At 48.1% G+C, this 27,962-nt stretch overlaps 1 protein-coding gene across 1 annotated transcript in view; it reads right to left on the bottom strand.

The window, feature by feature from the left end:
* Positions 1-27,962, bottom strand: part of FBXW4 (F-box and WD repeat domain containing 4) — an 80,439-nt gene that overhangs the window by 1,463 nt on the left and 51,014 nt on the right. The window contains 2 exon segments of the mRNA XM_059054102.2: positions 154-294; positions 8,279-8,344. Of these exon segments, the coding sequence (XP_058910085.1) occupies positions 154-294; positions 8,279-8,344 (207 nt within the window).

Raw genomic sequence — 27,962 nt, 5'->3', positions numbered from 1 at the left:
GGGAGTCTAAGCTTGATCTGACCTTGTCAGCTGCTCTCTACCAGCCCCTGATATAGAGTCTCTGTGCCTCTCCTTTGGGCCCGCCAGGACTGGAGGGAGGGCCAGAACTGGCGTGGGGTTCTCACCACCTGTCCTCCTGCCCGGCACACTCACCGGACACTGGCTCGGAGGTCCCAGTAGCGAACGTAGGTGTCGTAACCACAGGACAGGAGTGTGGAAGGGGACTCGTACATGACGTCCAGCACCCCCGCCCCTGGGGGAAAGTCACCGCCCAGGTGCGTCATCAGCTGCCCACTGGGAAGAAAGGCAGGGCAGAGGATGAGAGCTTGTCCCACCCTGGCCCACACACATTCTTTAAACCTTCAAATGGCATCAGTTCCTGGGGAAATGCAGCTCTCCTTCCTGAGCTAGAATTAGATTCCCTTAGGAGGGAGGCCAAAGGAGGAGATGCCCTAGACTCCCACCCCTCTCCCCGCTTCCAAGTCCCTGCCTCTCTCCCAGCTGAAGGCCTCAGTCAGCCACCAGCAGCCCCTCCATCACACCTGCACGCTGGCTGCCCGCCGCCCAGCCACTCCTCCTCAGGACGATGAATGGGCCTTGCTGAAGGGGTCGCCCCCCTCCCCCCCCCCCACACACACACACTTGGTTACTTTATACGCCTTGATCCCGCAGGTCATGCGGTTCTGCGCTGCCTGAGTCCAATGCCTTAATTCCTGCCTGTAATCTGGGGCTCATACCTCACTGGGGATAAAGACCACACAAAGGGAGAAGGGGAGTCCCAGGAGATGTTAAAACAAGTAAACACCTTTGTGTCTGGGGAGAGAAATCGCTGAGAAAGCAGCTTAGCAGGCTGGTCCCTGGTGTTCCTGGCCCGGCTGGCCCCCGGCCCGGGGCTAGCACGCCTCTGTGATCACAGCCACCAGCCTGCTGGGCTCCAGCTTGCTCCCCCAACCCTTGCCCCTCTCGGTGGCCGAGAGCAGATTACCGAGAAGAACAATTTCTTTGTGACTGTGTAATTCCCTCCGTGACCGCGGCAGTGGGCAGACCCCTCGCCCCAATGCCAGACCCGTAGCAACCATGCAGGGGGGCCTCCTGGCCCTAGCAACTACCCCTCAACATCAAGTGTACCCGCTAATTCCTGTGGCTAGGGGACGGGTAAAAGCGGTGAGTTTCTGCAGAATGACTGGGGGGAATGAAGAAGAAGGGGACACGCTCCAGGCCAAATCCCTCAGCTTCACCCAAGAGATGCTGGGCTCTCCCCCGTGACGTGACGGGAGAAACTGGGCTGTGGACACTTCACAGGGACACCCAGGTGAGGGGCCCCGGCACGGGTTAGGGAGGACTTTGTGGTCTCACCAGCCCAGCTTCGGCCCAGGCAGGTTTCACCGGAAAGCTTGAGGCAGATGAGGCCACCAGCCACATGTGTGAATGTGGACCTTAGCTCCAGTCCTTCTACCTCACACAGACTCTCTGACCCTCAACCTCCCTTCTCCTCAGTGGAGCCGCCATCTTCCCTGAAGAAGTAAAGGAGGAGGCTGTGGGTTCTTTTCTGCCCATGAGTCCTGGGCAGTGCAGTGACCCCCAGCGAGAGCACTGTTGCTCTGCAGTCAAGGCGGGGGGCGGGGGTAGGTCTTAAGTCAGCACCCATGTCCCCAGCCTCCTTCCAAGAGAAGCGCTTCTTCCTCTGTGTGCTGAGGGATCAGACAGAAAGCCTTCTCCCCAGATCAGCATCTCCTAGAGATCACTAACCTCAGCTCCCAAGAAGGCTCACCTTTCCAGATGGGCCACCAGCCATGATTCACCACCCCTGGGCAAGCCAGAGCCCTGAGAGGGCCTGGGGTCATATTCTTTCTGTCTGTCTCGTCCACTGGGTCAGGGCTATTTTGCTCCACAGTTCTCCCTCCTTCCAAATTTAGGGGCCCTGCCCCCTCCATTAGTGAGGCCTTCAGGAATGACTGAGGAGCTCTCCCCTTTAATCTGTAGAAGTAATTTCATGTTTGTCTGTTTGAAATAGAAGATGAAAGGCAGTGGAGATTGGGGGGCGTGAAGCCCAGCATGGCTCTACCTGCCCACCCCTGGTCCCAGAGTTCAGAAGGAAGGAGAGCTGGGCACCCATGGACTGAGGGTCAGCAGCAGAAGGGCCACACCCAGACCGAGTTGCTACCCTGGGCCCTGCCCAGGCAGGGTGGCATCTGAGCCACCCCTGCAAAGTGTCATGCCAGCGTGTGCAATAAGAAACACAGAACTCTACCCTCTGGGGAGACCCAAAGGCCGAGGGAGCACCAGCCCCTGGAGGCTAGGACAAGTCCCCAAAGCCCCCTGTCTGCCAGCCCAGCCTGGCCCGGGCCTGAGGAGTTTCTGCCATGTTAGTTCTCTGATTCTCTGAAAGGGCCACACACACTTTAAATGGGCCAATAAAAAGATACAGTTTCTTTTGCCTCTGGGCCTGGGACCCTCGAGGCTCTGTTGTGCAGTGCCTGTGAGGTTAAGTTCAGAGCATAAACTGACACACCAGGCTCTGGGAAATGGCCCCTCTCTTCAAATAGCAGCCCAGCGGTGCCATAGGAGCCCCGCTGGGGCTTTGATTTGGGAAAACAAACAGAAATGGCACCGTGGGCCCTTCGTGGCCCCCACCACAGGACCAATTTAACTAGAAAACTCTAGCTCAACTGCTCTGGTGGAGGAAGCAAGATGAGCTCAACAATAGCCCCAAACTTTGGGGGGAAGGGGGACAAAACAAGCTGTTTGTCTCCTCAGCCCCTCCTCCGGGTTCCTTTTCTAACTGCAAGTGTGTTCTTGTAAAAACGATTAGATTGCAATTTGTATAACGTGGTGACCCCCAAATTCAGACGTTTCACCCCTTTTCTCTGGAAAGAATGTTAAGAATGCCTCTCGGCCTCTCACGGTGGGGGACACAAGGGGGGTGTGCAGAGCCTTGGCTGTCGCACAACTTGTGTGGGAAAGGGGTTGCCGCTTACAGCCTCAGGCCAAGACAGGAGCAAGGGCCAGATCTGTCACTATAGAGGGCCAGACAAAAAGTCCATTCCCTTCCAACTCCTGCGCACAAAGCCGGGGCCTCCAGGAGCCACTGAGGGCTGGGGGGCCTCCACCCCAGCCTCCCTGCAGCCTGACTCCAGCAATTCTCTCTTGACCCATGGAAAGATAAAGACAGATGGGGCTGCCCCTGTGAGCCTGATGAATGAGACACAGGCCGGGGAGGCCTGGCTGTGTGTGGCTTCCCCCAGGAGTCCCCAGAGTACCTGGGCAGGAAAAGCAAGCAGAGTGTGGCCTCATCCCAGGAACCCTTGAGGCGGGGATCAGGTGAGGGAATCAGATCTCCCTGGCCCATCCCAACCTGCTGCCCAGGCAACTCCACTGAAGCTGGAGAGAAGTGGGATGACAGGAACTTCCTGACAGTCGGGGAGGAGGAAATTTAAATAAGATACTTATACCCCCCCATCGCCATCTTTGTGGGGACAGCTAACTGGAGGTAGGCACTGGCCTTGAAGACCCAGATGCCCTGTCTGGGAGAGGCCCTAAGCACCAGGCTGGAGTTAGGCACAGAGGGGCAGTCCCTGGAAGCCCCCCCCTCCACCCTACCCCCAGTCTGGGTCCTGCAGGCCAGGGAAGCCAGGTGACCCGCGTCACTGCCTTCCTCCGAGTTCCCTCATTCCTGCCTCCACAAGCCTCCCTTTAGCCTGGCCCGCCTGAGCTCCAGCACAAGCCGTGGCCCATAGAAAAGTCCTGTGCTAAACTGCCCTGAGGTCAGATAACCCTGGCTCTACCTCCTCACCCACATCTAAGAATGCCCATGGGCCTCACACCATTTACAGCCACTGTTAACACACTGGGTTCCTGATGATGCTCCTTGGAGATTCTATGGGTGTTCATTCCTGGATCTGTTTGGGTGTGAGGATACCCCATCTGGCACGTGCAACTGCAAAAATGCAACGATGGCTTTTGGTGAGAGGGTGGGAGGGTGACAAACACTCCACCTTCCTACATCTTCTCTGCCCCCAAGGGACAGATGGCCTGAAGGTATAAGCTGGACCCAGGACCCAACATGGTCACTAAGAAAATAGGAGGGTTTTGCTCCCTTCTTTCTTTCCACCCTCTCCTTCCCTTTCTTCCTTTCTTTGATCAATAACCATTTACTGAGCACCTTCTGTATATGAGGCATTGTGCCTAATAGAAACTGCAGGGAGATGTAAGATGAGACTTTGAGGGAGACACTGTCCCTTCTTCAAGGAGTTTTCAGTCCAGGGAGGGAGAGAAGTCTGTCATCTATCCAACTAACAATACAAGGGGTGGCTTGGTGGGTACCAGAAGAGAGATGAGAGTTTTATAAGGGGACAGATAGAAGAACATTTCTTCAGTGAGTGACAGGATTGTGACAGGAGATGGGGGACGGCTCAGGTGAAAGGCCAGCAACAACAGAGGTGCAGGGCTGGGGCACCTGGCTTGGCTGGAGGCGTGGGTATGTGAGGGGCACAAGCTGGTGGGATCTGGCTTCCTGACCACGATGGGCCTCCGGGTGCTCACTGCTCAGCCGGCATGAGAGGAGGGAGTGGTTGTCCTCCTCGTCCAGCCCCCTGGTGGGGAGGGGGAGGGAATCAAGGAGGCAGACAGGTCCCAAATATAACCACAGAGTCCGTGGAGACCAGGAGAAGCCCACCGAAGCTTCGCCTGTCCCAGTCCCATCAGGTGAGCGGGAAGGGCCCTTCCCAAGCACAGGCCTCTCACATGCACGCGTGTGCGCGTGCACAGCCCCAGCACCTGCCCATGCACACGTGTTCAGACACAGTGGCTCAAAGGCCAGGCAGCGGGGCAGCCCACTTTGTACTGCTAACAAGAGGACCGTAATTACAGGAAGGGGCAGCCGGGCAGATAAAAGGATACAAAATTTCAACATCTGTTGCCATAAAGGGATAAGGAGAAGTGAAACGCAAAGTATCAGTTTGGTGTCAGCAGGCAGAGAGCCAATTTCAAAGAGTTGGAGGGGGGCAACAGAGGGACAAGAAAGAAAAAGGGAAGGGGTGGGGGAAGAAAGAAAGAAAGAAAGAGAAAGAAATTACAGGGTTCCTCAAAGAGGTAAAGAAAAAAGAAAATGAGAAAAGCTGTCAATAATACTTTCAAAGGAGAAGGCAGGTACTTTAAAGAGGGGCAATTCCCATAATCACCCCGACTGAGGGCCAGGCCCCCTGCCCCAGGTGGAGGTGGAGGGCGGGGGCAGAGACAAAGCCACACCTGGGTGGGATGGGCACTAATGGTGCCCTCAGAGTGGCCCAGCCTGTGCTCAGGACACCAGTTCTTTCTGCAGACAGAAAGGGTTGCAGCCAGGAGCCCCTTGTCATTCCAAACACCATCGGATGCCGTGACGTGTCTCCCGTGTTCAGTCCAGGGTTCCAAGATAAGTTCCCAGCCTGAAGGGAAGCTATACCAGGCCACATGATGGCCATCAAGGGGGCCCTATGAATGCTCTAAGGGTCACCAACTCCAGCCACAGGGGTGAGGATCAGGGAGGGCTTCATGGTGGAGGTGCTATTTATGTTGAAGAATGAGCAGGGTTTCAGTAGGCAGAGAGGGGGTATCCCAGGCACAGGGATCAGCTAGAGCAAAAGCTCAGAGGGGGAAAATACAGGGTGTCTGTCAGAATATGTGAGAAGCTTCTTTGCCCCTGCCTTTGCTGAGAAAGAGGAGATTTAAGGGCTAAAGATGGAAATGGAGGAGTTATGGGGAACTGGGGATGATGCAGGCCTGAAGGGGAAGGGGAGATGAGGTGGGATTATGCAGGGGCCATAAATATGGTCACACACATACAGAGCAGCACACTACCTAGCCAAGCACTCAAACCCTCAATGCCCTAGGAGTAGCCAAGTCGCCAAAACCCACCCCTACAGACTTCCTTACCCAACAGTCCCCAGGCTGGCTTAGGACCACAGCTGGACCCACTGTGACATCTCCAACACTGAGATCACAGGCCTCTCCATCCTGGTGCCTGTCCCCCCCCACTGCCACTGGGGTTGCCCGTTGTGCCCTGATCTCAGGGCACCAATGGTAGATCCAGCTCAAATGTACCTTGGCAGAAAAGGTAAAATCCACAGCAAGGGCAAACCCAGAGGAAGATCACTGGCTTGATGTATTGTCAAGCCAGTCAGAACTGCCACCCACCCCCGGGGTCCCCACATAGAAAACACCTTCCCTGGGGCTGAGCCAAGGGCCCTGATCAAATGCAGATGGAGAACACGAGATGGGCCTTAATTCCTCCAGACCCAAACTCAGGAACAGGATGGCTTCAGCACAGTTCCTCAGGGCCTAGCTAGGGATACTTCAGTGGTTGGCTATCTGCACAGTCTCTCAGGATAGAGCCCTTGGGGGCCAGGGACTGGGCCTGAATGCCATCTATCCTCGGAAACAGGAACACTCTAGCACGTCCAAATTGGGTGAAGGACTCCATCTTTCTTCCCATCTGATTTAGACAGGTTAGAAATCCCCTGTCCTTGGGCCTGTCCCCAGCTCTAGGAGAGAGAAGGACAGGAAAGGAGGAAGGGAGAGGGGGACAGCCAAGTTCCCTACCATCTAGGCAATTGCTTTGTGCCCACGGCTGCTCTCAGACCTGTGTGCTCCAGCTAACACCTCCCCATCCCTAGCCCAGAGGGAGAACAGAGTCTCCAGGAATCCTGATGAACAAAGGGCTGAGGGAGCCATGGTGACCTTGAAAGAGGTCTCCAGGCACTGTGAAAAGCAGCCTGAGGACCAGTACCCGAGAGACACAGATGAGAGTGTGCTGGTGCCCAGCAGGCTGCCTGCACCTCTGAGCCACGTCCCTGCCCCCACCATCATCCCGAGGGCAGCCCCTGGAAGGGCGATGCTCTGAGCAAAACTGCCCCTCCAGTACTCCTCCCCTGCAAGTTGTAGCACACACATAAAAGAGAAAATCCCAAAACTCCTCAGGTTTCAGCGGTGACAGGTTAAAAGCAAAGAATCCACCCAGCACCAAACAGCGCCCCGCAACTGAGTCCTGCCGACCATGTTGCTCCACCTTCCAGATTGGCCTGTCAGTCAGGCTTTGGCGTTATTGAAAGATCAAACTCTGTCCTGCCTGTTCATTACCTTAATCCTATTTTCTACATGGCTTTATTATCTGCTTGGGCTTCTCTGGGAAAGACAGCTACAGACAGTCGTCCTGTCCATCCGTTTCCTCCCACCGAAAGCAGATGCCTCCACCAGGGCATCTTTCCCTCAGTCCCTACACCACTGGTCCTCCGGGCTTTCCTGGGAATGGAAGAGATGTTTAAGCAAGGCCTGGCTCCTCAGTGGTGAGGAGGGGAGTCTGAGAGCTAGAGAGAAGGGAAAGCCAAGTGATGCCCAGGGCGGCCTTGCCTCGGGCTGGCGTAAGGGTGCAATGGCTATTTGTTGTCTGGCTTCAGTGAGAACTGAGGCCATAGCTGTCTTGTGCCCATTTTCATTTGGGTCCTTTCTGGGTTCTGTAAAGACCCAGTGTTTAAGGTTAGTGAGGTCTAGGGATTTCACAAGAGAATGCTGTTGAGGCAGCTGATGCCTTAGAACGCCATCCTGACCATAAATCTGTGCCCAGAAGCATCCCTACCAAGGCAACCACGGGCAGAAGAGGCCAAAGACTATTCAACCTTCAAGATAAAGCTGGGTCACGGTGGGGTGGTGTACACCCTCCCTGCCCCAGCTTGTCCGCCATCCCAGGCCCAGATCAATACTGATGCCAAGCATAAGGTCCAGCTATGTGACTAAATAAAACTGACTTTCAGCAGAAATGCCCATCTCTGCAACCTCAACGGTGAAAAAGCAAACAATCCAGTTAGAAATGGGCAAAAAACATGAGCAGACGTTTCACCAAAGAGAATATACAGAAGGCAAATAAGCACAAGAAAACTTGTTCAACATCACTAGCTATTAGGAAAATTCAAATTAAAACTACAATTAAATAACACATCCATTAAAATAGCTAAAATAAAAAATAGTGACACTACCAGATACTGTTGTTGTTGTTATCATAAATTCTACATGAAATTATTTACCTATTATAAATTACTTCAACAGTCTCTCAAGCTAACAAATGATTCCATGTGCGAAGGTGCCACAGCAGAGGCTGTCAGTGGGTTTGGGGGCAGGGTCCTGCCAGCATCCTCCTGGACCACTCGGCCAAATGAACCAGGGGCTGGCTCAGCCAGCTTCCCTCTGCTTCCCAGCCGCTCCAGCCCCACCCACCCTGGAAGCCATGGTGGGCTCAGGAATCTCTTACCTGTTGAGGTCCCAGATTCTTAGGGGTGAGAAGTGCCCACAACAGGCTGTCCCTGTCACAAAGGAGCTGCCAAACAAAAGGAGAGCAGTCAGGTCTGGCTTGTCAGAACTTGTGGCAGAAATGGCTATACAATTGGAAGTGCTGTGCTCATTCTCCAGGGGATCATGGGGTTAAGCCAGGATGAGAGAAGCAGCCAAGAGAGCCATCAGAGAAGTTGTGGGAAAACCATATGGAAGCACAATGAGGGCTGTAACCTCCTAGAGCTGCTTGGCCAGAGGACCCATGGATTCAATAGCTGAGTTTGCTGCTCAGACCTGGTTGGGTGGTCTCTGCCCACCATAAAAATGGATCTCTAGATGTGCAACTGAGGCCAAGGGAGAGCAAGCCTGTTGGGCTTCGGTTGTATGAACACCAAGTTCATACAAGTTCAGTTGTATGCCACACCACAGAAATGGTCTCCTGGGAATAGGTTGCTGAGCGCCGGAAGGGGATGCCCTGGTCAGAGGTGAGGGAGGCTGGGGGGCTTTACCGAAGGTTTTAAGAGCTGGGGGAATATGCTAACATGGTACAAGCACCAGGCAGGTATAAAGGCACCAAACCGAGAAAAGTGAACTATGAAAGGTGGGTAACAACGTGAAAAGGTGAGGGTAGGAAAGCAGGGAATGTGAGGGGCCAGGCAGCCAGGACTGCTGTGGAGTGGGATAGGAGTCAGACAGAATTTAAAGGATAATGACAGACACTGTCAAGAGGCAGGAGAGAAGGAACACTCAGTATTTCCCAGAGTCTCTCTTAAACCCCTAAAAAGTTCAACATATACAATCTGCAGAGTTTCATTTTAAGTGGAGGACCAAACCCAGTGAGAAGAAATCTGTGCAATGAGCCAGGCTGGCCATAGTGCTAGGACTAGAACTTGAACCCACACGCCAGACCACTCCTTTGTTAGAGGATTTGGAAGGGGATGGGAGGGGGAGCCTGCAGGAACCCTGGGCTTGAAAATCTAAACTGGAACAAGAGAGCTGAAAGCAGTTATGTCACTCAGGAGCCCTGGGGCAGGGAAGGGCCATGTCCCTACACGTCTGGGCATGGGGGGAGGAACTGGACATACTAATGACATGTTAGCAATGTGGGACAGCAGTCCATTGGCCCTGGCCTTGCCCAGCACCTGTGGCTCTCTGATCCCAAGCACATCAGTGGGGAGGTGGATTTCCGCAGTCGGGGCTCTGAGAAGCTGATGGCTTTGGCTTGGCGGGGGGTTGGCCTGCTAGTTGCCAATGGGGAGATGTTAAGGCAGGCATTGCCCAAGCCACTGATTTACAATCAAAATTGCAGGGCAGGGATCTATGTTTCAACCCCAGGCTGACAAAAAGGCCACATGAACCACCCTGGAACATCCATGCCTCAAGTCAAGACTTCTCTAGGGACATGCTCCGTCTTCGCAGCTTCCTCTCAACCCATAGGCATGCCAGCAGCCACTAAACTAGAGTGACATGCTAAAACAGCCACTCCATCATGCCCCAAGTGACTCCCAGCCTGGGAAGCAGCCACTGGACACTGAAGCCCCAAACTACAAAGCCAGGTGTTATCCTCACTTCCCTCCCCCACCAACATTTTTCTCTTGAGGGTAATCCATTAATAACTGGTAAAGCCAATTACTTTGGGTTGGAAACATAATAGCCACTTAGAAATCATTCGAGCGGGCAATTGGGCTCTCCAGACTTTCGAGGAGTAGGGGGCCAGGTGAGGGGCGCCAGCACAGACATACAGACAACTCTTAAGGAGGCCTACGGCAGGCCTCTGACAGGCAACAGGCCTAACTTAGCGTCAAGCTAAGTCAATGGAGAGAGATGGGAGGCACCTGGAAGCTGAATCCCTGCCGCTCCCAGAGCTCTGACCCCCAGCAGGCCGGGCCGGGGATGGGAACACCTGGCCCTGGACTCCTGCCCTCTGTCCCTGCCCACCGGTCCAGCCCCGGCCCTCTGCCTCCAGGAAGAGGGCCTTTCTTGATTGCCTGGACCGGACGGCCATGAACATTTCTTTCCAAAGCTGCCCTTTTCCCTTGCTTAACCATGTGAAACAGGGAGGAGGAGCAGGAGGGAGAGTAGAGAGTCTCCCTGGCATTTATGAGGGCTTAAGAGTTTAATCAAATATAACACTCAGTAAAAAAAAAAAAAAACAAAAAAACCCACGTATGCAACAGTCAAGCAGATTTGGAGCCAGGTCCTGCTTGGAACGTTCACCAAGTCTCACATCCAAACCGCAGGGACTGTCCAGGGACAGGGATGACAAACCTGTGCTGAACAGGCAGAGGCAGGAGCTGCTGCTGGCTGCTTGCTGGCTTGACTGGCCTTCCTCTTAAGTCCTGCCACACCCTGATCTCACCTTCATGAGACAAATGGTATTTGGGGGGTTATCTTCCCATCTTCATTTTGAGATCATGGACTGTCTGGTGGCTCTTGTGTACTCCAGTGCCCAGCACGGTGCCTGGCCCCAAAGAGGTGCCCCAAACAAACCTGTGGGCTTCAACTGGAAGGGCCTTCCAAAGCTCACAGCCAACAAGGCTGGGCAAGCTAGTCACACGAGCTGCGAGGGGCGGGGGGGGGGGTCCCCTCTGCTTCTTAGAGAAGTAATCCCCAAATCACCAGACTCAGACCTGAATGACACATGACGCAGTCATACATCGTTGGAACAGTGAAGTCCCTCATAAGCAGTGCAACCAGATAACAGATGAGAAGTACCAGCAATACCTAAAATTGTCAACACACGCATAGACACACATGCTCTCACACAAGTGCATGCACTCTCTCACCCTGAGGGCCTAAAAGTCATTCGTACTCCACAAACTCTATTCTTTTTGGACCAGAAAGCCCTTATCAGAAGCCAGCCTTCTACAATTTCTGGTCTGGGATCCAGTCCCAGACCCTGCCCAGATCCCCAACCTACCGTACTGGCCTCATGGCCCCAACTCAGGCAAACCTGGCATCACAGAGATCATCATCAGGCCCAAGAAGCAGACGTAGGAGCCCTCACATCAGAGAGACCAGGAGAGTTAGGGGTTCTGGTACTCAAGTTGAGGAACAGAAAATAGCAAGATACAGAACAGAGGAGAGGAAAGTATGAAGGAAAATTAGTTGGGTGTGGGCAAGGTGAATAGAAGGTAGACCCTGCTGCCTCTGCCTTAGTTTAGACCCTCTTAATTACATTAGGAATTGACTGAGCACTTGCTGCGTGCCAAGTTCTTTTTTTTTTTTTAATAGGCTCTCAGCCATTTTACTTTTTAAAAAAATTTTTTAAGCTTATTTAATTTATTTATTTCTGGCTGCGTTGGGTCTTCGTTGCTGCTCACGGGCTTTCTCTAGTTGTGGCGAGCGGGGGACTACTCTTCCTGGCGGTGAGCAGGCTTCTCACTGTGGTGGCTTCTCTTGTCGTGGAGCACGGGGTCTAGGCACATGGGCTCAGTAGTTGTGGCTCGCGGGCTCTAGAGCACAGGCTCAGTAGTTGTGGTGCACGGACTTAGTTGCTTCTCAGCATGTAGGATCTTCCTGGACCAGAGCTTGAACCCATGTCCCCTGCATTGGCAGATGGATTCTTAACCACTGAGCCACCAGGGAAGCCCACGTGCCAGGTTCTGAGCAAGTGTTTCAAAAGCATTTCCCTGTCTAATCCTTGTAACTCTATGTAGCAGGTACCACTTTCCCTATTTGACAGACGAGGACACTGAGACACAGAGAGGTAACGTAACTTACTCTAGCTCACGAAGGGAACAACTAGTAGGACTAGAATTTGAACCCAGTTAGTCTTAATTCCAGAGCCCAGGTGATTTACACCCCTTGCCCCATAAGTTCTCTCCCTAGCACCTAGTATCATGCCTGACACATATTGAAAACTCAAATGCTTACTGAATGAACAAATGGACAAGTGAACAAACGACTCCACCTGGAAGAAGAAAGGAGCGACTGTGGGGCTCTGAGGAAGGGCAGCAGAAGGGGCGTGCTCGGCAGCTGTGCCCCGTGGCTGGCCTGGAGCTGCCCAGCTGGCCCAGGCCCCAGCCGCCTCTGAGCTGGGGCTGACACACTTTGGCAAGGGAGGCCACCAGAGCTGTCACATCATTCACCAACATGCCCATCAAGGGTATTCAGTTCTCTTCAACCCGCATTGGCATTTTAATTACTGTTGGGTAAACTAATTTGTACAAATGAAGGCCGGGCTGCCTAATAGAATATGCAAGCTCTCTGACCTCTGACAGGCACTGACACGAGATACAAAGGCCGCCGAGGAAGGCTTTTTATCTGAGCCTTATTACTCTCTATTACTCCAATTAGTCAGGCTCCAGTGCTCCTAATTGGAGGAAAAATTGCAATTAAATCAATTTTTGATGGGCTGCAAGTGGGCTCCCGAACCGCCCTGCTTGTGAAACACTGATATTATAGCAGCAAAGGTCACAGGCTTCATCGGCACCTGGGGACCCCCGAATTCCCTCGGCCCCCTCCTAAAATGCCTCAAGGAAACCTCTGCCCCTCCATCGGTTCGGCCAGCAAGGGTGGGAAGGAGAGAGTCATTAGAACATGTCAGGTCTCATCGCTGTTGCCGCCATCTGCTAACCTGTGCCACTGACATCATTATAGCAGCTAAGTCCCAAAGCATGAATGCAGTGCGAAGGTCACACAAACTCACTGGGTGAGGAGAGGCCAGGAGCAGAAGTGCAAGTGACAGCACTGTGAGGGAGGGACCAGTGGAGTGGGAACAGGAGGTCAACAGAAGTCAGGAAGAGGAGAGACATAGTCCAGGGCAGGTGAAGGGTGAGGCAGCCAGTTCCTAAGATCCAGCCAACAGGGCACCCCAGGCCACCCAAGGGGAAGGGAAATAGATGTACTTGGGAAGGAAAAAAAAGAAAGACAAAGGAATCTTGTTCTTACCAGCAAACAGCCCAGCTCACAGTGGGGAAATATACACCTGAATGCTGTCCACAGACCAGAAGGCCGAGAGTCACATCAGTGATGGGGGCAAGAGCACACTGCGGGCCGAGCATCTATAGCAGTGCCTGCCTGCAACGGCTTGGGGAGGGAGCGCACAGAACTAAAAGCTTAAGAGCAGGGAGGGGAAGGTAAACACAACTTTGTTCATCAAGCTAAAGGATAACAAGACCAAGAACCTATTTGAAGCTTGAATGAGTAAAGTTTAAGGCAAATGAAAAGAAGTTCCATTTCACATAGCAACTGGCATACCACTACCTCAAAGAGATGGTGCAGACAGAAAATATAAATTCAAAAGAAGGTTAGCCCACTTCATGGGTGATTGAATCAAAATGGATTAAAAGGGAAAGAAGGATGTGCCTTGTCTTCAAGGGGTCAAGACAAAAAACATGTTGAATAACTGATGGTCCATCTACTTAATGGAATATTACACAAACATTTAAAATGATATTCCCAAAGAATATAGACAAGACGTTTATGATACTATATAAGAAAAAAAAGTAGGGTACAAACAGCATTAACAGAACTATTTTAAAAATAGCTTGTGAGGGGAAGGTAAACACAACTTTGTTCATAAAACTAAAGGATAATAAGACCAATTTTTTTAAATTACAAAGGAGGCAAGAATATAAAATGGGGGAAAGGACAGTCTCTTCAATAAATGGTGTTGAGAAAACTGGACAGCTACTTGAAAAAGAATGAAACTAGACTATCCTATACACAAAAATTAACTCAAAATGGATTAAAGACTTGAATGTGAGATCTGAAACCATAAAACTCCTAGAAGAAAACATAGGCCATAAGCTCCCTGACAGCAGTCTTAGCAATGATTTTTGGATCTGACTCCAAAACAAAAGCAAAAATAAACAAGTGGGACCACATCAAACTAACAAGCTTCTGCACAGCAAAGCAAATGATCAACAAAGTGAAAAGGCAACCTACTGAACAGGAGAAAATATTTGCAAAGCATATATCCAATAAGGGGTTAATATCCAAAATATGTAATTTTGGATATATATTTATATTATATATATATTACATATATATAAAGTTGCAATTTTACAACTCAATTGCAAAAAACCAAACAATCTGATTAGAAAATGGGCAGAGGACCTGAACAGACATTTTTCCAAAGCAGACATAGAGATGGCCAACAGGCACATGAAAAGATGCTAAACATCGCTAATCATCAGGGAAACACAAATCCAAACCACAATGAGATATCACCTCACACCTGTTAGAATGGCTATTATCAAAAAGACAAGAGGTAACCAGTGCTGTTGAGGGTATGGAGAAAAGGGAACCCTCGTGCACTGTTCGTGGGAATGCAAATTGGTGCAGCCACTATGGAAAACAGTGTGGAGTTTTCTCAAAAAAATGAAAAATAGAACTAATATATGATCAAGTAATTCCCTTCTGAGTATTTATTTTTAAAAAACCCAAAAACAGGGCTTCCCTGGGGGCGCAGTGGTTGAGAATCTTCCTGCTAACGCAGGGGACTCGGGTTCGAGCCCTGGTCTGGGAAGATCCCACATGCCGCGGAGCAACTAGGCCCGTGAGCCACAACTACTGAGCCTGCGCGTCTGGAGCCTGTGCTCCGCAACAAGAGAGGCCGCGATAGTGAGAGGCCCGTGTACCGCGATGAAGAGTGGCCCCTGCCTGCCACAACTAGAGAAAGCCCTTGCACAGAAACGAAGACCCAACACAGCCAAAAAAAACAAAAACAAACAAACAAAAACTAATTTGAAAAGATATATGCACCCCCATGTTCACTGAAGCCTTATTTACAATAGCCAAGACATAAAAACAACCTAAGTGTGCCTTGGTGCATAAATGGATAAAGAAGATGTGGTATCCATATATACAATGGAATACTACTCAGCCATAAAAATATATGGAATCTTGCCATTTGTGACATGGATGGGTCTTGAGGTATTATGCTAAGTGACATAAGTCAGGCAGAGAAAGACAAATACTATATGATTTCACTTATATGTGGAATGTATAAAAAACAAGCAAACAAACAAATCAAAACAAAATGAAAAACCAAGTTCATAGATACAAGGAACAGACTGGTAGTTGCCAAAGGGGAGGAGGTAGGGGATGGGAGAAATGGGTGAAGGGGGCCAAAAGGTACAAACTTCCAGTCCTAAAATAAGTCATGGGGAGGTAATGTGCAGCATGGTGACTATAGTTAATAACACTGTGTTGCATATCTGAAAGTTGCTAAGAGAGTAAACCTTAAAAGTTCTCATCAAGAAAAAAATTCTTGTAACTATGTGAGATGACGGATGGTAACTAGACTTATTGTAGTGATCATTTTGCACTGTATACTAATATCAAATCATTGTGTTGTACATGTGAAACTGTTATACCTCAATTTAAAAAATAGCCTGTGGGTAGAAAAGGAAAGAGTGGAAGGAAACACACTAAAATGCTTTAAGTGACTGTATTTGGGTAACAGAGTGATTAGCAATTCTTTCTTCTTTTAAATTTTATTTTCCAGATCTTCTTTAATGAGAATGTGCTACTTTTTAAAGGGAAAAGCATATTATTTACATCTTGTGAGAGAAAACACAACATAACCAGACATTCCTGCCCACTGACTCACGGCCAAGAACAAGTGGACCCTATAATGAGCTGCCTGCTGGAGCAGGTGTCAGCAATGGTGGTCCTGGCACACCGTGGGCTGAAGCTTTGGGATGGACCAGTAGCCTAAGGTTAGGACAGGAAGCCCCAGATCAGAAGGGAGGGATCTTTCTCCCAAATAGGTGCCCGCCAGTAGAGAGCAAGACTGACTCCTGATTCCCACAGTGGGCAGAAGCCTGGAACACCTGTCCCAGTGTCCGTCTGTCTGCCTGCCTGTTTTGTCTATCTGTCTGTCTGTCTGTCTGTCTCTCTCTCTCTCTCTCTCTCACACACACACACACACACACACACACACACACACACACACACACACACACACCCCAGGCCCCTCTCAGCCCATGTGCATCAGGACAGGATAGTGCAAGTAAGCCACCTAAAAGGTCAGGCTCTGGAAAGAGTGTCCAGAAGCTGGGCCTCCCAAGGCTCACCCTCCCACTGCAACTCTAACAAACAAGGGCAACAAAGCAGGCTTTCTGCTGCCCCACAGAGGAGTACAGTTCAACAGCTGGGAAATTCCTCTATAGAAACACAAAATGTTCATTTTCCATTTTAACCAGTGGTAAAAGGGCAGCCTGGCCAAGCATGTAAGACCCTGGCCCAGGCTAAACAAGTGGACGCTTGAGGTAGCGGCTGCTCTTCCCAAATAAACCAATTCCACTCAAGAAGCAGAAACTTAAGGACCTCCCTGCTGGTCCAGTGGTTAAGAATCTGCCTTCCAATGCAGGGGATGCAGGTTCGATCCCTGGTTGGGGAAATAAGATCCCACATGCCGCGGGGCAACTAAGCCTACACGCCACAACTGGAGAAGCCAAAGCACTGCAACTAGAGAAGCCTGCATGCCACAACAAAGACCCAGCACAGCCAAAAATAAATAAATAAAAATAAATAAATCATTAAAAAAAATCAGAAACTTAGAAACTTGAGCAATGGAAGGGCAGAGTTAATAAAGAGAAAAAAATAACTACATTAAAAACAAAGACTCACAGTACAATGGAGTAACATATGTTCATTCAATCTATTGAATTTAACAAGATATGTTGGAGAAGAGTTTCTACACTCTATTTTCCATCTATATGGCCTCTAAACACAAGCTTCATCCACTCCCAAGAAGAAGAAATGGCAACATGTTCCAGTGCTAAAGGAAAAACTGACCGAGTCAGACTTCCTGAGAAATGATGAACATTGATTCACAAAACTATGTACCTAACAAGAGACATGGAAAAAGAAGAAATATATATGGTCTTTATTCGCAGACACTATAACTGTCTACCTAGAAAATCCAAAAGACTCAACTAAAACTATTGCAACAAATTCCAGAGTAGGATGAGGTGGAGGGCATGCTGTGGATGATAGTGGAAAGGAGTGCGGGCTCAGGGCTGCTGTCTCTGCCACCCAGTAACCATGTGATCTTGCATGAGCAATTTAACTGGGCTCTAAAGCCCAGTTTCTTTATCTATAAAACAGAAATAATATTAGGATCTAGGCACAGGCTTATTGTGAAAATTATATGAGATAAGATGCTTAAAGCAGTGTATGGCACACAGCAAATACTCACAGATGTGAGCTACTATACACCAGCAATCACCAACCAAAATGAAATTAGAAATCCATTCTCAAAAAAGAATTACTTCTTTACAATTTCTTTGTAAAATAGCCAAGAATAAATCTAACAAAACAAAACAAAAACAAACAAAAAACCAAGACAGCCCCATATGAAAATTACTCTGCTATATCCTTTACTAATGGATATAGAATTGCTGCATAAGTGGAGAGATATATCATGTTCCTGGATGGGAAGCCTCAAGATTATAACTGTCAGTTCTCCCCTAATTAATCTATAAATTCAATACAGTCCCATCCAAACAAGATTTTTTACTTAATCAGTTGATTCTAAAATTCATCTGGAAGAGAAAATGCACAAGAAGAGCCAAGAAATATTTTTACAAGAACAATGAGAATCAAGTCACTTGACCATGATATCAATGCTAGAATAGACAAACAGATCAATGGATCAGAATAAAGAATCCAGAGTCATACCTATATATTTGTAGGGTATCAGCAGATCCTAAATGTGGCATTTAAAGACAGTGGATGAAGGGACTTCCCTGATGGTCCAGTGGTTAAGACTCCATGCTCCCAATGAAGAGGGCGGGGGTTTGATCCCTGGTCAGGGAACTAGATCCCGGCATGCCGCGACAAAGAGCCCACACGCCACAACTAAAGATCCCGTATGCTGCAACTAACACCCGGCGCAGCCAAATAAATAAATGTCTATTAAAAAAAAATAAAGACAGTGGATGAAAGATGAACTAATCAATAAATGGTATAGAAACCACAAGACACACATTTGGAAAAAATAAAATTAGAGCCCTACCTCAGCAGACATCAATTCCAGATGGATTTTTAAAAACTACATAGAAAACCCATAAATGTGTTAGAAGAAAATACAGGAAAATAGTTTTACAGTCTTGAAGTAGGATAGACATTCATAAGACAAAACAAAACTCTGAAGCCATAGGGCAAAGATGACAGAACTAACCTCCAAATTACAAAAACTTCTACACAACAGCAGACACTGTAAACAACGGGCTGAAAGGAATTACCAAATATATGTAGTAGTCAAAAGATTAATACCCAGAACATATAAAGATATCCTATAAATCGCAGGGGAAAAAAACAGATGAATGAGCAAAAATTTTCAGTAAGTAATTTATAGAAAAAAATATATACCTGGCCAAAAAAAACACATGAAGTAATGTTAAACCTCCTAGTAATCAAAAAATTACACATCAGAAAACAATGAAAAATAACTACAAACACATATAGCAATGACCACATACCAGGTACTGTTCTAATCACTTTATATAATTAGTTCATTTAACCCTCAAAACATTCCTACAGGGACTTCCCTGGTGGTCCAGTGGTTAAGATGCCATGCTTCCACTGCAGGGGGCACGGGTTCAATCCCTGGTCTGGTAACTAAGATCCTGCATGCCATGCAGGGTGGCAAAAAAAAAAAAGAAAAAAAGAAAAATCCTACATATTTGATGATATTTTTCTAGGTATGATAATGGTATTATAATTCCATTTTATTTATTTTTTTATTTTTTTATTTATTTTTTATTTATTTATTTATTTATTTATTTATTTATTTATTTTTTTTTTTTTTTTTTGCGGTATGCGGGCCTCTCACTGTTGTGGCCTCTCCCGTTGCGGGGCACAGGCTCCGGACGCACAGGCCTAGCGGCCATGGCTCACGGGCTTAGTTGCTCCGCGGCATGTGGGATCTTCCCGGACCAGGGCACGAACCCGTGTCTCCTGCATCGGCAGGCGGATTCTCAACCACTGCGCCACCAGGGAAGCCCATAATTCCATTTTAAAAGCATCACTATCTTTTAGAATATACACTGAAATATTTATTTATATGCCTGATATCTGCTACAACATAATATGGGAAGGGAGTGTGTGGGCAGTATTGATGAAGCAAAATTGGCCAAGAGTTGATAATTATTCTACTTTTGCATATTTTGAATTTTTCCATAATAAAAAAAAATTTTTGAAGTCACTATGAGGTACGTACTACCACTATCATCCCCCTTTTACAGATGAGGAAATTGAGGAATAGAGAGGTTAAGTAACTCTCTAAGGTCACACAACTAGCATGTGGGAAGACTCATGATTTGACCTCAGCCAGTTGGACTCTAGAGTCCAGTTCTTAATCACTATTCTATACTCACTCCCAAAATTAGATATCATTTTTTACCCTCTAGAGAAACACAAAAAAAATTTTTTAAACCTGATATTATCCAGTATTGATAAGTACTGGATAAGAGGAAGTAGGTATTTATATACTCTGTTTGTGGAGTATATAATCTGATATAATCCAACTGGAGGGCAATTTGGCAGCATCTAAAAACTTTTAAATGTACTTACCCCTCAATGCAGCAAGTTTTTTCTAAGTATCTTTCCTAGAAAAATATCTGACTATATGTACAAATAGGCAAGTACACAGATGCTTCCTGAGGCACTGTTGGTAATAGCAAACCACTGAAAACACCCTAAGTGTCCATCAACAGCAGGATGGCTAGGTAAATGATGGTGCATCTATATTATTCTGAATTAGAATGCAACAGTAAAAAGAATGTGTTCTGACAGCAAAGGGCCTCTAAGCCACATGGGTCCCATAGGAAGAATTCAAGTTGCAGAACGAATGCATATCGTGAGCCTAAAACAAAGCAAAACCATGTATTTGTGTGTGTATACAGATACACATACACACTCATGAAATTATATGATGTCTGATGTTCGCTTCAAATTAAAAGATCTGGAGTGACATATACAGACTTCCTACAGAAAAGGGGAAGGATGGGGGAGGGGCCACAGGAAGCTGAAGAGAATTTTAATTTTATATTCTCATATATTTATATAATTCTATATAATTTATATATTTTTAACTGAACTTTTTACGATTGGAACATATTTATATATTACTTATCTAAAAAATAAAACAAAATAGAAAATGAGAAATTAAAAGGAGGATGGTAATAAGAATTTCATTTTTAAGTTGCCTGAAAGAAGGGCTGGGGACTTCCCTGGTGGCGCAGTGGTTAAGAATTCGCCTGCCAATGCAGGGGACATGGGTTCGAGCCCTGGTCCGGGAAGATCCCACTTGCTGCGGAGCAACTAAGCCCATGCACCACAACTACTGAGCCTGCGCTCTAGAGCCCGCAAGCCACAACTACTGAGCCCGTGTGCCACAACTACTGAAGCCCGCGCGCTTAGAGCCCATGCTTCATAATGAGAAGCCACTGCAATGAGAAGCCCGCGCACCACAACCAAGAGTGGCCCTCACTCAACGCAACTAGAGAAAGCCACGCACAGCAACAAAGACCCAACGCAGCCATAAATAAATAAATAAATAAAAATAAAAAGAAAGAAGGGTTGCATATTACTGGCACCTGAATTTAACGTGATTCCGAATCTCACACAAACCACAGTCTCATGGCTCCCTCCTGAACCTGGCTGACGCCCTTTGACAGAGACCCTTCACCTGGAGGGCATATGAGTGATTAAGGCCTAGAAACAGTTGCCTATGAGAACTCCAGTTTTATCCCTGCTCTTGTAGTATGTACTCCCTAAACTTCTGCTTCATAACTACTCTGTAAAGAGGTTAACAACCAGTTTCTTCAAACAGGTGAGCTAGAGCTATTGAACTCTGCTGGGAGCCCATCAGGGGTCAAAGGCACGGCTTACCCCACAACGGTGCCCTGTACTAGGTACTCAAATGACTGCTGCTGCTCTGGCTAGCTAAGCACAAAATATATTTCCAACTTCAAAACGAATCCACTTTTTCCTTTTAGACAGTCCATTCTGTCATCATAGTAGTGGTCACGCCCAAGGCCTGGGTCATCAGGCTGCTAATGTCTTCTCCTGGGCATGGGTGGCCCACATGGTCTGGTGTTACTGGGGAGACTGAGGCCAGACAAGCTCTGGTGTTTTTTCAGGTTTATTGATGAACATCAGTGGCTGGCATTTGAATAGGGGCATGAGATGGAAGGAAGACAAGAACCACTAGAACCAACTGTGGCCCTATAAACAGAAAGGAAAGTAGAGCTCAACGGACAGATGCACAGATAACCCAGATACCAATTCAACAATTAATTTTAAAATCTGATTCTTCCTAAACATGCCCACATTAACAAACCACAGAGGGACCCTGAGATTCAGACTTGATCCAGATTTGGGCAGGAGCATTAAGTGTTTATAACACAAATAGAGAAGAGAGATGAGGACAGGTCAAAGAGGACTCTGTGTGACCTATGATCCTGAGGTCCTATGTCCCTGACCCACTGTCACATTTAAGCCCAGCAATGGAGTTCCCTAGAGATTGACTGGCCTGGCTCTTATTTTTATTCTCAACATTACATACGCACCAATGTAGGGTATTTTCATGTGGCAAGCATCAAAGTATAATCAAGACCTTCTAGAATGAGGTTCTCTCTGAGGAATCAAAGGGCAGGAGAGCCTACCCACACTACCCACCACCTGACTGCATGGCCTTCCTCATCTACTGGCCTCATAACTCTGACAGGGCTTAAAGGGAAAGAGGCCCTGATGACTTTCCAAAAAGAAGCCCACAGTGACATCAAGCAAGCTGAAAAAAAGGGAGGCAGAGGGTGTGAGTGCTGACCTATAGATTCACCACCACCATGAGCATCCCTGGATCACTTCTCTTCCATCAAAACAGGGGGAGGAGAAGGGGAGATGAAGCTCTGTACTCCTCAACCTGGTCTGATTTCTGTGGCATTTTCTACCAGTACCCTGAAGGCTATTAGTGGTAGAGGAGTGGTCAAGGAGAGGGAAGGGGGTGTCATGGAAGCTGATAGGCCAGTACGGCCTGCTATGCATCATAAATTATACACAACAGGGCTATAAAAGTGGGATCCATGAAAAGAAGAAAGGAAAAAAGAAGAAAGGAGAGGACTATGTCTACGTACACAGTAGGAAAAACCGAGACCTCAAGAAAGAAGGTCTCTATCGTAGAGGAGGACCACCAGCTTGGTGTGAAAATTCAACCAATAACTCTCGTGTCAACTCCTTCCCTATGATGATAGACACCAAAGGCCCCAGAGTCCTCATGCTGGCACAGACTTGAGGCTTACTGTACAGGGGGAAGTGGAAAAATCATACGGCTGGAGATAGTAGAAAAGTAAGAATACTGAGGTCCTTTCCTGCAAGACTTCCATTACAGGGCTTCTCAGGAAGGCGAAGTTCCAAGGAACTTCCTTGTTTCCAGATTAGTTGGCAGCACCAGGAATCCTGAACTTGAACTTTGTTCCTCCCCAAGATTTCCTGCCCTCTCGACAATGGCACTGAGGAGGAGAGAGGCAGGAGTCTCTGTGGTTCCCTCCTGTTCTGCTGGAGTCCTGGAGCCTAATGCAGGCCACCTGCTAGTCATTTTCCTCTGGAGGAGGCCCAGCCAGGTCAGGTCTGTGCCATCCCAGGACTTGGCTCCAGTCTCTCTCTGCCCCACTGGGACGGTCCTGGGCCACTGCTCATTTGTCCAACTTCCTGTGTCTACAGTCAGGTTCTTTCCCCTATGCATGTCACGTGAGGAAAGTGGCAGGTTTTTCTAAGGACACCATCAACAGCTTATAGAGGCGGAATCTCTAAGCAGCAGAGCAGTAATGAAGTGAGAAAGAGGAGGTAGAAGGCTGTAGTGCCACAGTTCCCTTCGGACTGACTGACTTTGAGAGCTGGCGGCCAAGGCTCTGAACTCAGTTACCATCCACATACTAGTGCCATCCACCTAGACACTTTGGGACTGGATGTCAAGGAGTAATTTGCCCTTTATGAAAATACTAGACACTGTTCTGTCTGCACTATACGCTCTCTCCATACAGGGGAGTCCTGAGAGACTTCTCATGTTCTTACATACTCTCCCTCCCTGGCCACAGTTAACTGGTCAAGGTGTGGGCAGCTGACCCAAGCAGGGCCAGTGAGTCTCTGCCCTAGGGTTTTTGGATGCCAGTCATTCTCCATGACCTAATCTATGAGCTGCCAAACTGAGAAGCTCTCGGCAGAGAAAAAGGAAGGAGCTGAGATCAAAGAAGAAACAGAAAAAAAAAAGAAGGAACAGAGATGAGCACCCCAGAAGGGTAAGTCCTGGTAGCACTGTGGTCTCTGGGTTCAGATATTCCTGAGCCCCGCTGCATTTGTGCTCTTCCTTTGACTTGGTTGCTCAGCTTTGCCCTTGGATTTATGAGCCACACATTCCCAGTTTTATTCAAGTTAATGTGAATTTGGTTTCTGTCACTTCCAACCAATTTGTCCTGACCACTATAGAACCTCTATTCAGTAGTCACTGGGCTTCTCACCCACCTGAATGCCCGCACTGACAGATGACCTAAGGGCCTTTGCCAGGCACCTATGGGACACCTTGAGGTCTGGCTAAGAACACACATCTCGACCATGAAATCAACAGCTGGTGGGTCTGCTAGAAGAGCAGATAAACAGGGCAACACCATATGGCCTGGAACTTCAGACGGGGGATGAGGGGTTCTCTTATACTTAGGCCCAAGGAGAGCGCCGGGGGGGAAAAAAATCTACTCTCCCACACAGCGGTGGGTGGGGAAGACAGTCTATACAAGAGCAGATAACAAGGATGCTGTTTGAAGTTTGGGATTACAGTTTCTAAGGAAGAAAGCCCTGATCTTCAGAGATCTGGCCTCTGGGATTCCTTTTTACAGACTGATGAGAGTGAAAGTTCTGCCTGAAACCACAAGCCTCACTCTGACAGGACAGAGTTTGGTCCACTCTCAGACCCTTCCATTTGCAACAACTATGGTGCGAGGCATCTGAGAAATAGGCAGTTTAATGATACTTTCCAGGCACTTACCTGACTTGAATAAAGACACACAAAATAATTAAAATAGTGATGAAAACATAGGAGTTAATTTTACTATTTTCTCTTTGTGTATGTTTGAAATTTTTCAAAATTAAAAGTTTAAAAATACACACACCCAAAATTAAAACTTTGTAACCCCAAGCAATTCCTTTGTTACAACTTCTTTTATCTCTTTCCTATCTTGACCCAGTACCAAAACCAAGGGAAAAATAAATCTGACCCTATGAGCAATCTCAAATATTCCACTGCTGAATCCCTCTGGGTGACAAATACCAAAAAATGAAGAAGGAACCAAGCAGAAAGTTCACACATAGGATGTAAAATTTTGTTTTTCTTAAAAAACAAAAACCAAAAATAAAACAAAAAAACCCACATTCTGTCATACAGAGTGAAGTAAGCCAGAAAGAAAAAAACAGGGACTCCCCTGGTGGCACAGTGGTTAAGAATCCACCTGCCAATGCAGAGGACACGGGTTCGATCCCTCGTCCGGGAAGATCCCACATGCTGTGAAGCAACTAAGCCCGCGTGCCACAACTACTGAAGCCTGCGCACCCTATAGCCTGTGTGCTGCACCTTCTGAGCCCGCATGCTGCAACTACTGAAGCCCACACGCCTAGAGCCTCTGCTCCACAACAATAGAAGCCACCACAATGAAAGGCCTGTGCATCGCAACAAAGAGTAGCCCCCCGCTCGCTGCAACTAGAGAAAGCCCACGTGCAGCAACAGAGACCCAATGCAGCCAAAAATAAACAAACAAAACACACACACACACACACACACACACACACACACAAATGACAAGCCGGAGAAAAATTCTATTAAAAAAAAAAAAAAAAAAAGAAAGAGAAAAACAAATACCGTGTGTGCTAACGCATATATATGTATATATGGAATCTAAAAAAACAGTACTGATGAACCTAGTGGCAGAGGCAGGAGTAAAGACAAAGACATAGAGAACGGACTTGAGGACAAGGCGGGCAGGGAAAGGGAAGCTGGGATGAAGTGAGAGAGTAATGTTGACATATATACACTACCAAATGTAAAATGGATGGCTAGTAGGAAGCTGCTGCATAGCACAGGGAGATCAAGTCGGCGCTTTGTGACGACCTAGAGGGGTGAGATAGGGAGGATGGGAGGGAGGTTCAAGAGGGAGGGGATATGGGGATATATGCATACATATAGCTGATTCACTTTGTCGTACAGCAGAAACTAACACAACATTGTAAAGCAATTGTACTCCAATAAAGATGTGAAAAAAAACCCCACATATACCTAAAGCAGTCCCCCAAAAAACTCTCTCACTCTTTTTTCTTTCTGGCCACACAGTGTGGCATGCAGGATCTTAGTTCTCCAGCCAGGAATCGAAACTGTGTCCCCTACAGTGGAAGCACAGAGTCCTAACCAGTGGACTGCCAGGGAATTCCCCTCTCTTACTCTTTTTTTTGTTTGTTTGTTTTTAAAATGAAGCTGGCCCTAGATCACAAAGACATTTGAAGTCATAAATCAGAAATTAAGTATGAGGAAACCAGGGCCCACTCATGGACAACCACATTCTGGAGCATAAAATAATAAATAATATCAGATGTTATATAAAAACACTATAAACATATCACTATATATTGCATGAATAGACACATGTGTACACATGTGTTTATGTGTATCTATCTATATATACCTATAAAAAATTTGAAGCAAAACATGACAAGCATTTGAGCTTCAGGTTCCTCCAAAGACCCATCTCCTTACAGGTAGTTACTGTGTGGAGCTAAACACAGTGAGCAGCTCCCCGTTCCTGCTTCTCTCCAAGTTATTCCACAACCACCCAAGACCCCCAGATTCCACCCAGTCCTTACTCTCCGTAAAACCTCACCTCCATGCTCCTGCTCAGGACTTTGTCAGCAGCCCTCATCTCCCCACGGCCAGCCTGAAGGCACCAAATTCTACCTCCTAACTCCCCTTACTAGGCAAAGAACTTGGCATATTTGTTTTCTGGGAAAAGTCAACCCCTCGATGTTTCATTTCACCCCTTTGGAACACTGGAATGAAAGCCAAACACATCAGGAGCCACAGGGAAGCGCTGGGGCCAGGGCAGTACCTACTCAACGTCATGCCCACCATCAGCATCACCAGAACCTCCCTTAAAGTACCAAGATGTGGGGTATGGTACCTACCTACCTATGCCACCTGTGATCTGTGGGGACATGTCTGCATACACACCTATAAATTACCAAATTACAGACTTTTGACATATAAGTCTACTGTCCTCCCCAGATAAGATAAAATGAGATCACCTTATCTTTCCAACTTATGCTTCTCCTTGGGGAGAAGAAATTTGAGGGGTGGGGTTTTGCCAACTGGAGAGTCCCACCATAAGCCATATCAGCCAAGCCAGATACCAAGAAAGCATGTGCCAGCCCAGGCCACTGATTCCTTTCCTGCTGCGTCACCATACCTCATCCCCACCCAAACAACATGAAAAAGAACACTGAGGAGATTAGCAGGTCCATCCTTCACCACCTCCCACCAGACCATTCTTAGCCCAAGGCCAGTAGGTGGCTGCCAGCCATTCAGCTCTCAGGTGCCGACTATCCGAGGTGGAAAGCTGTGCTGTGGCTGGACTCCCAGGTGTAGGTATTTGGCTCCTGGGAGGACAGAGAACATGGGCCCAGTCACAGCCTTGGGAAGAGATGCATGCCCAGCTGGGCTGTCTTGGCCTTGCCTTCCTTTGCCGAGAAGGCACACACAAGTAGACACACAGACACACAGCCTGTGTTTGCTCCTTTCGGTAAGGGGACACCCAAGATGCCACACACATAATCACACAGCTGCACCCACTGCTTGGTGTTTCCACTCCTGATGAGGAGAGGAGAGCAGTCTGTGGGCACACGCATGCCCCACACATATATAAACCCCTATGTACCCACTGCGCCCTGCAGGAGGAGTGTCTCTCCTCAGTCTTCCTGGGTACTTGTGATTTTTAGTCAGCCCAGGTGTTAAGCCCAGGCCGTTTTCTAGCCCCTTTGGCCTGTCTCTGTCCCTCCCCCTGCCCTCCCACGGTAAGTGCTTTCAGGCCACACAATGAGTGGGAGGAGGAGAAACACTTCTATTGAGGAAGGCGTTTTGTTGTTTCATCACTAAGGGGGGGCTGGGGTAAGGGAGGAGGGGGGACCCACAAAATTTCTAATAAGCAGTTTCTCTCCTCAAAGCTAAAATGATTTTCTTTAATTGCTCAGTGGGCCAGTTTATTGGGGGGGGTCTCTGCCCACCCCCCCAGCCTAATTGACTTACTGAAGTTTAACAGGGGCTTTCACCTGGAGAGACTGCAATTATTCCCCCCATCCCACATTCGTACCTGGGCTCTCCCCGCAGGGGGCCTTTGTTCCCCCTAAATACAGCAGTGACACAAATGTCCTCAGCAGCAGGGGAACGCAGGGAAGTGGTAATTTTCAGCCCAACGCAATTAGCTGAGGGCTTTTCAGCCTTCCCCTTGAATGGTGAGGAAACTTCGGCATGTGGGAACGGTGAGCTGGGGCTGCTCCGTGCAAGTCAAACAAAAGAGGCCTCTGAATTGGGCCCTGTGGTGAGCCAGACCAGGGCTGGTGGAGGCAGCTGGGACTGGGGCCTGGACAAGGGACCTACATCGTCACCCACCCAACCT

Source organism: Kogia breviceps, chromosome 2, assembly GCF_026419965.1.
Source record: "Kogia breviceps isolate mKogBre1 chromosome 2, mKogBre1 haplotype 1, whole genome shotgun sequence".
In the NCBI taxonomy this organism is placed as follows: Eukaryota; Metazoa; Chordata; class Mammalia; order Artiodactyla; family Physeteridae; genus Kogia; species Kogia breviceps.
The sequence above is the reverse complement of the archived record's forward strand: the minus strand, read 5'-3'. Positions and strand labels throughout refer to the sequence as shown.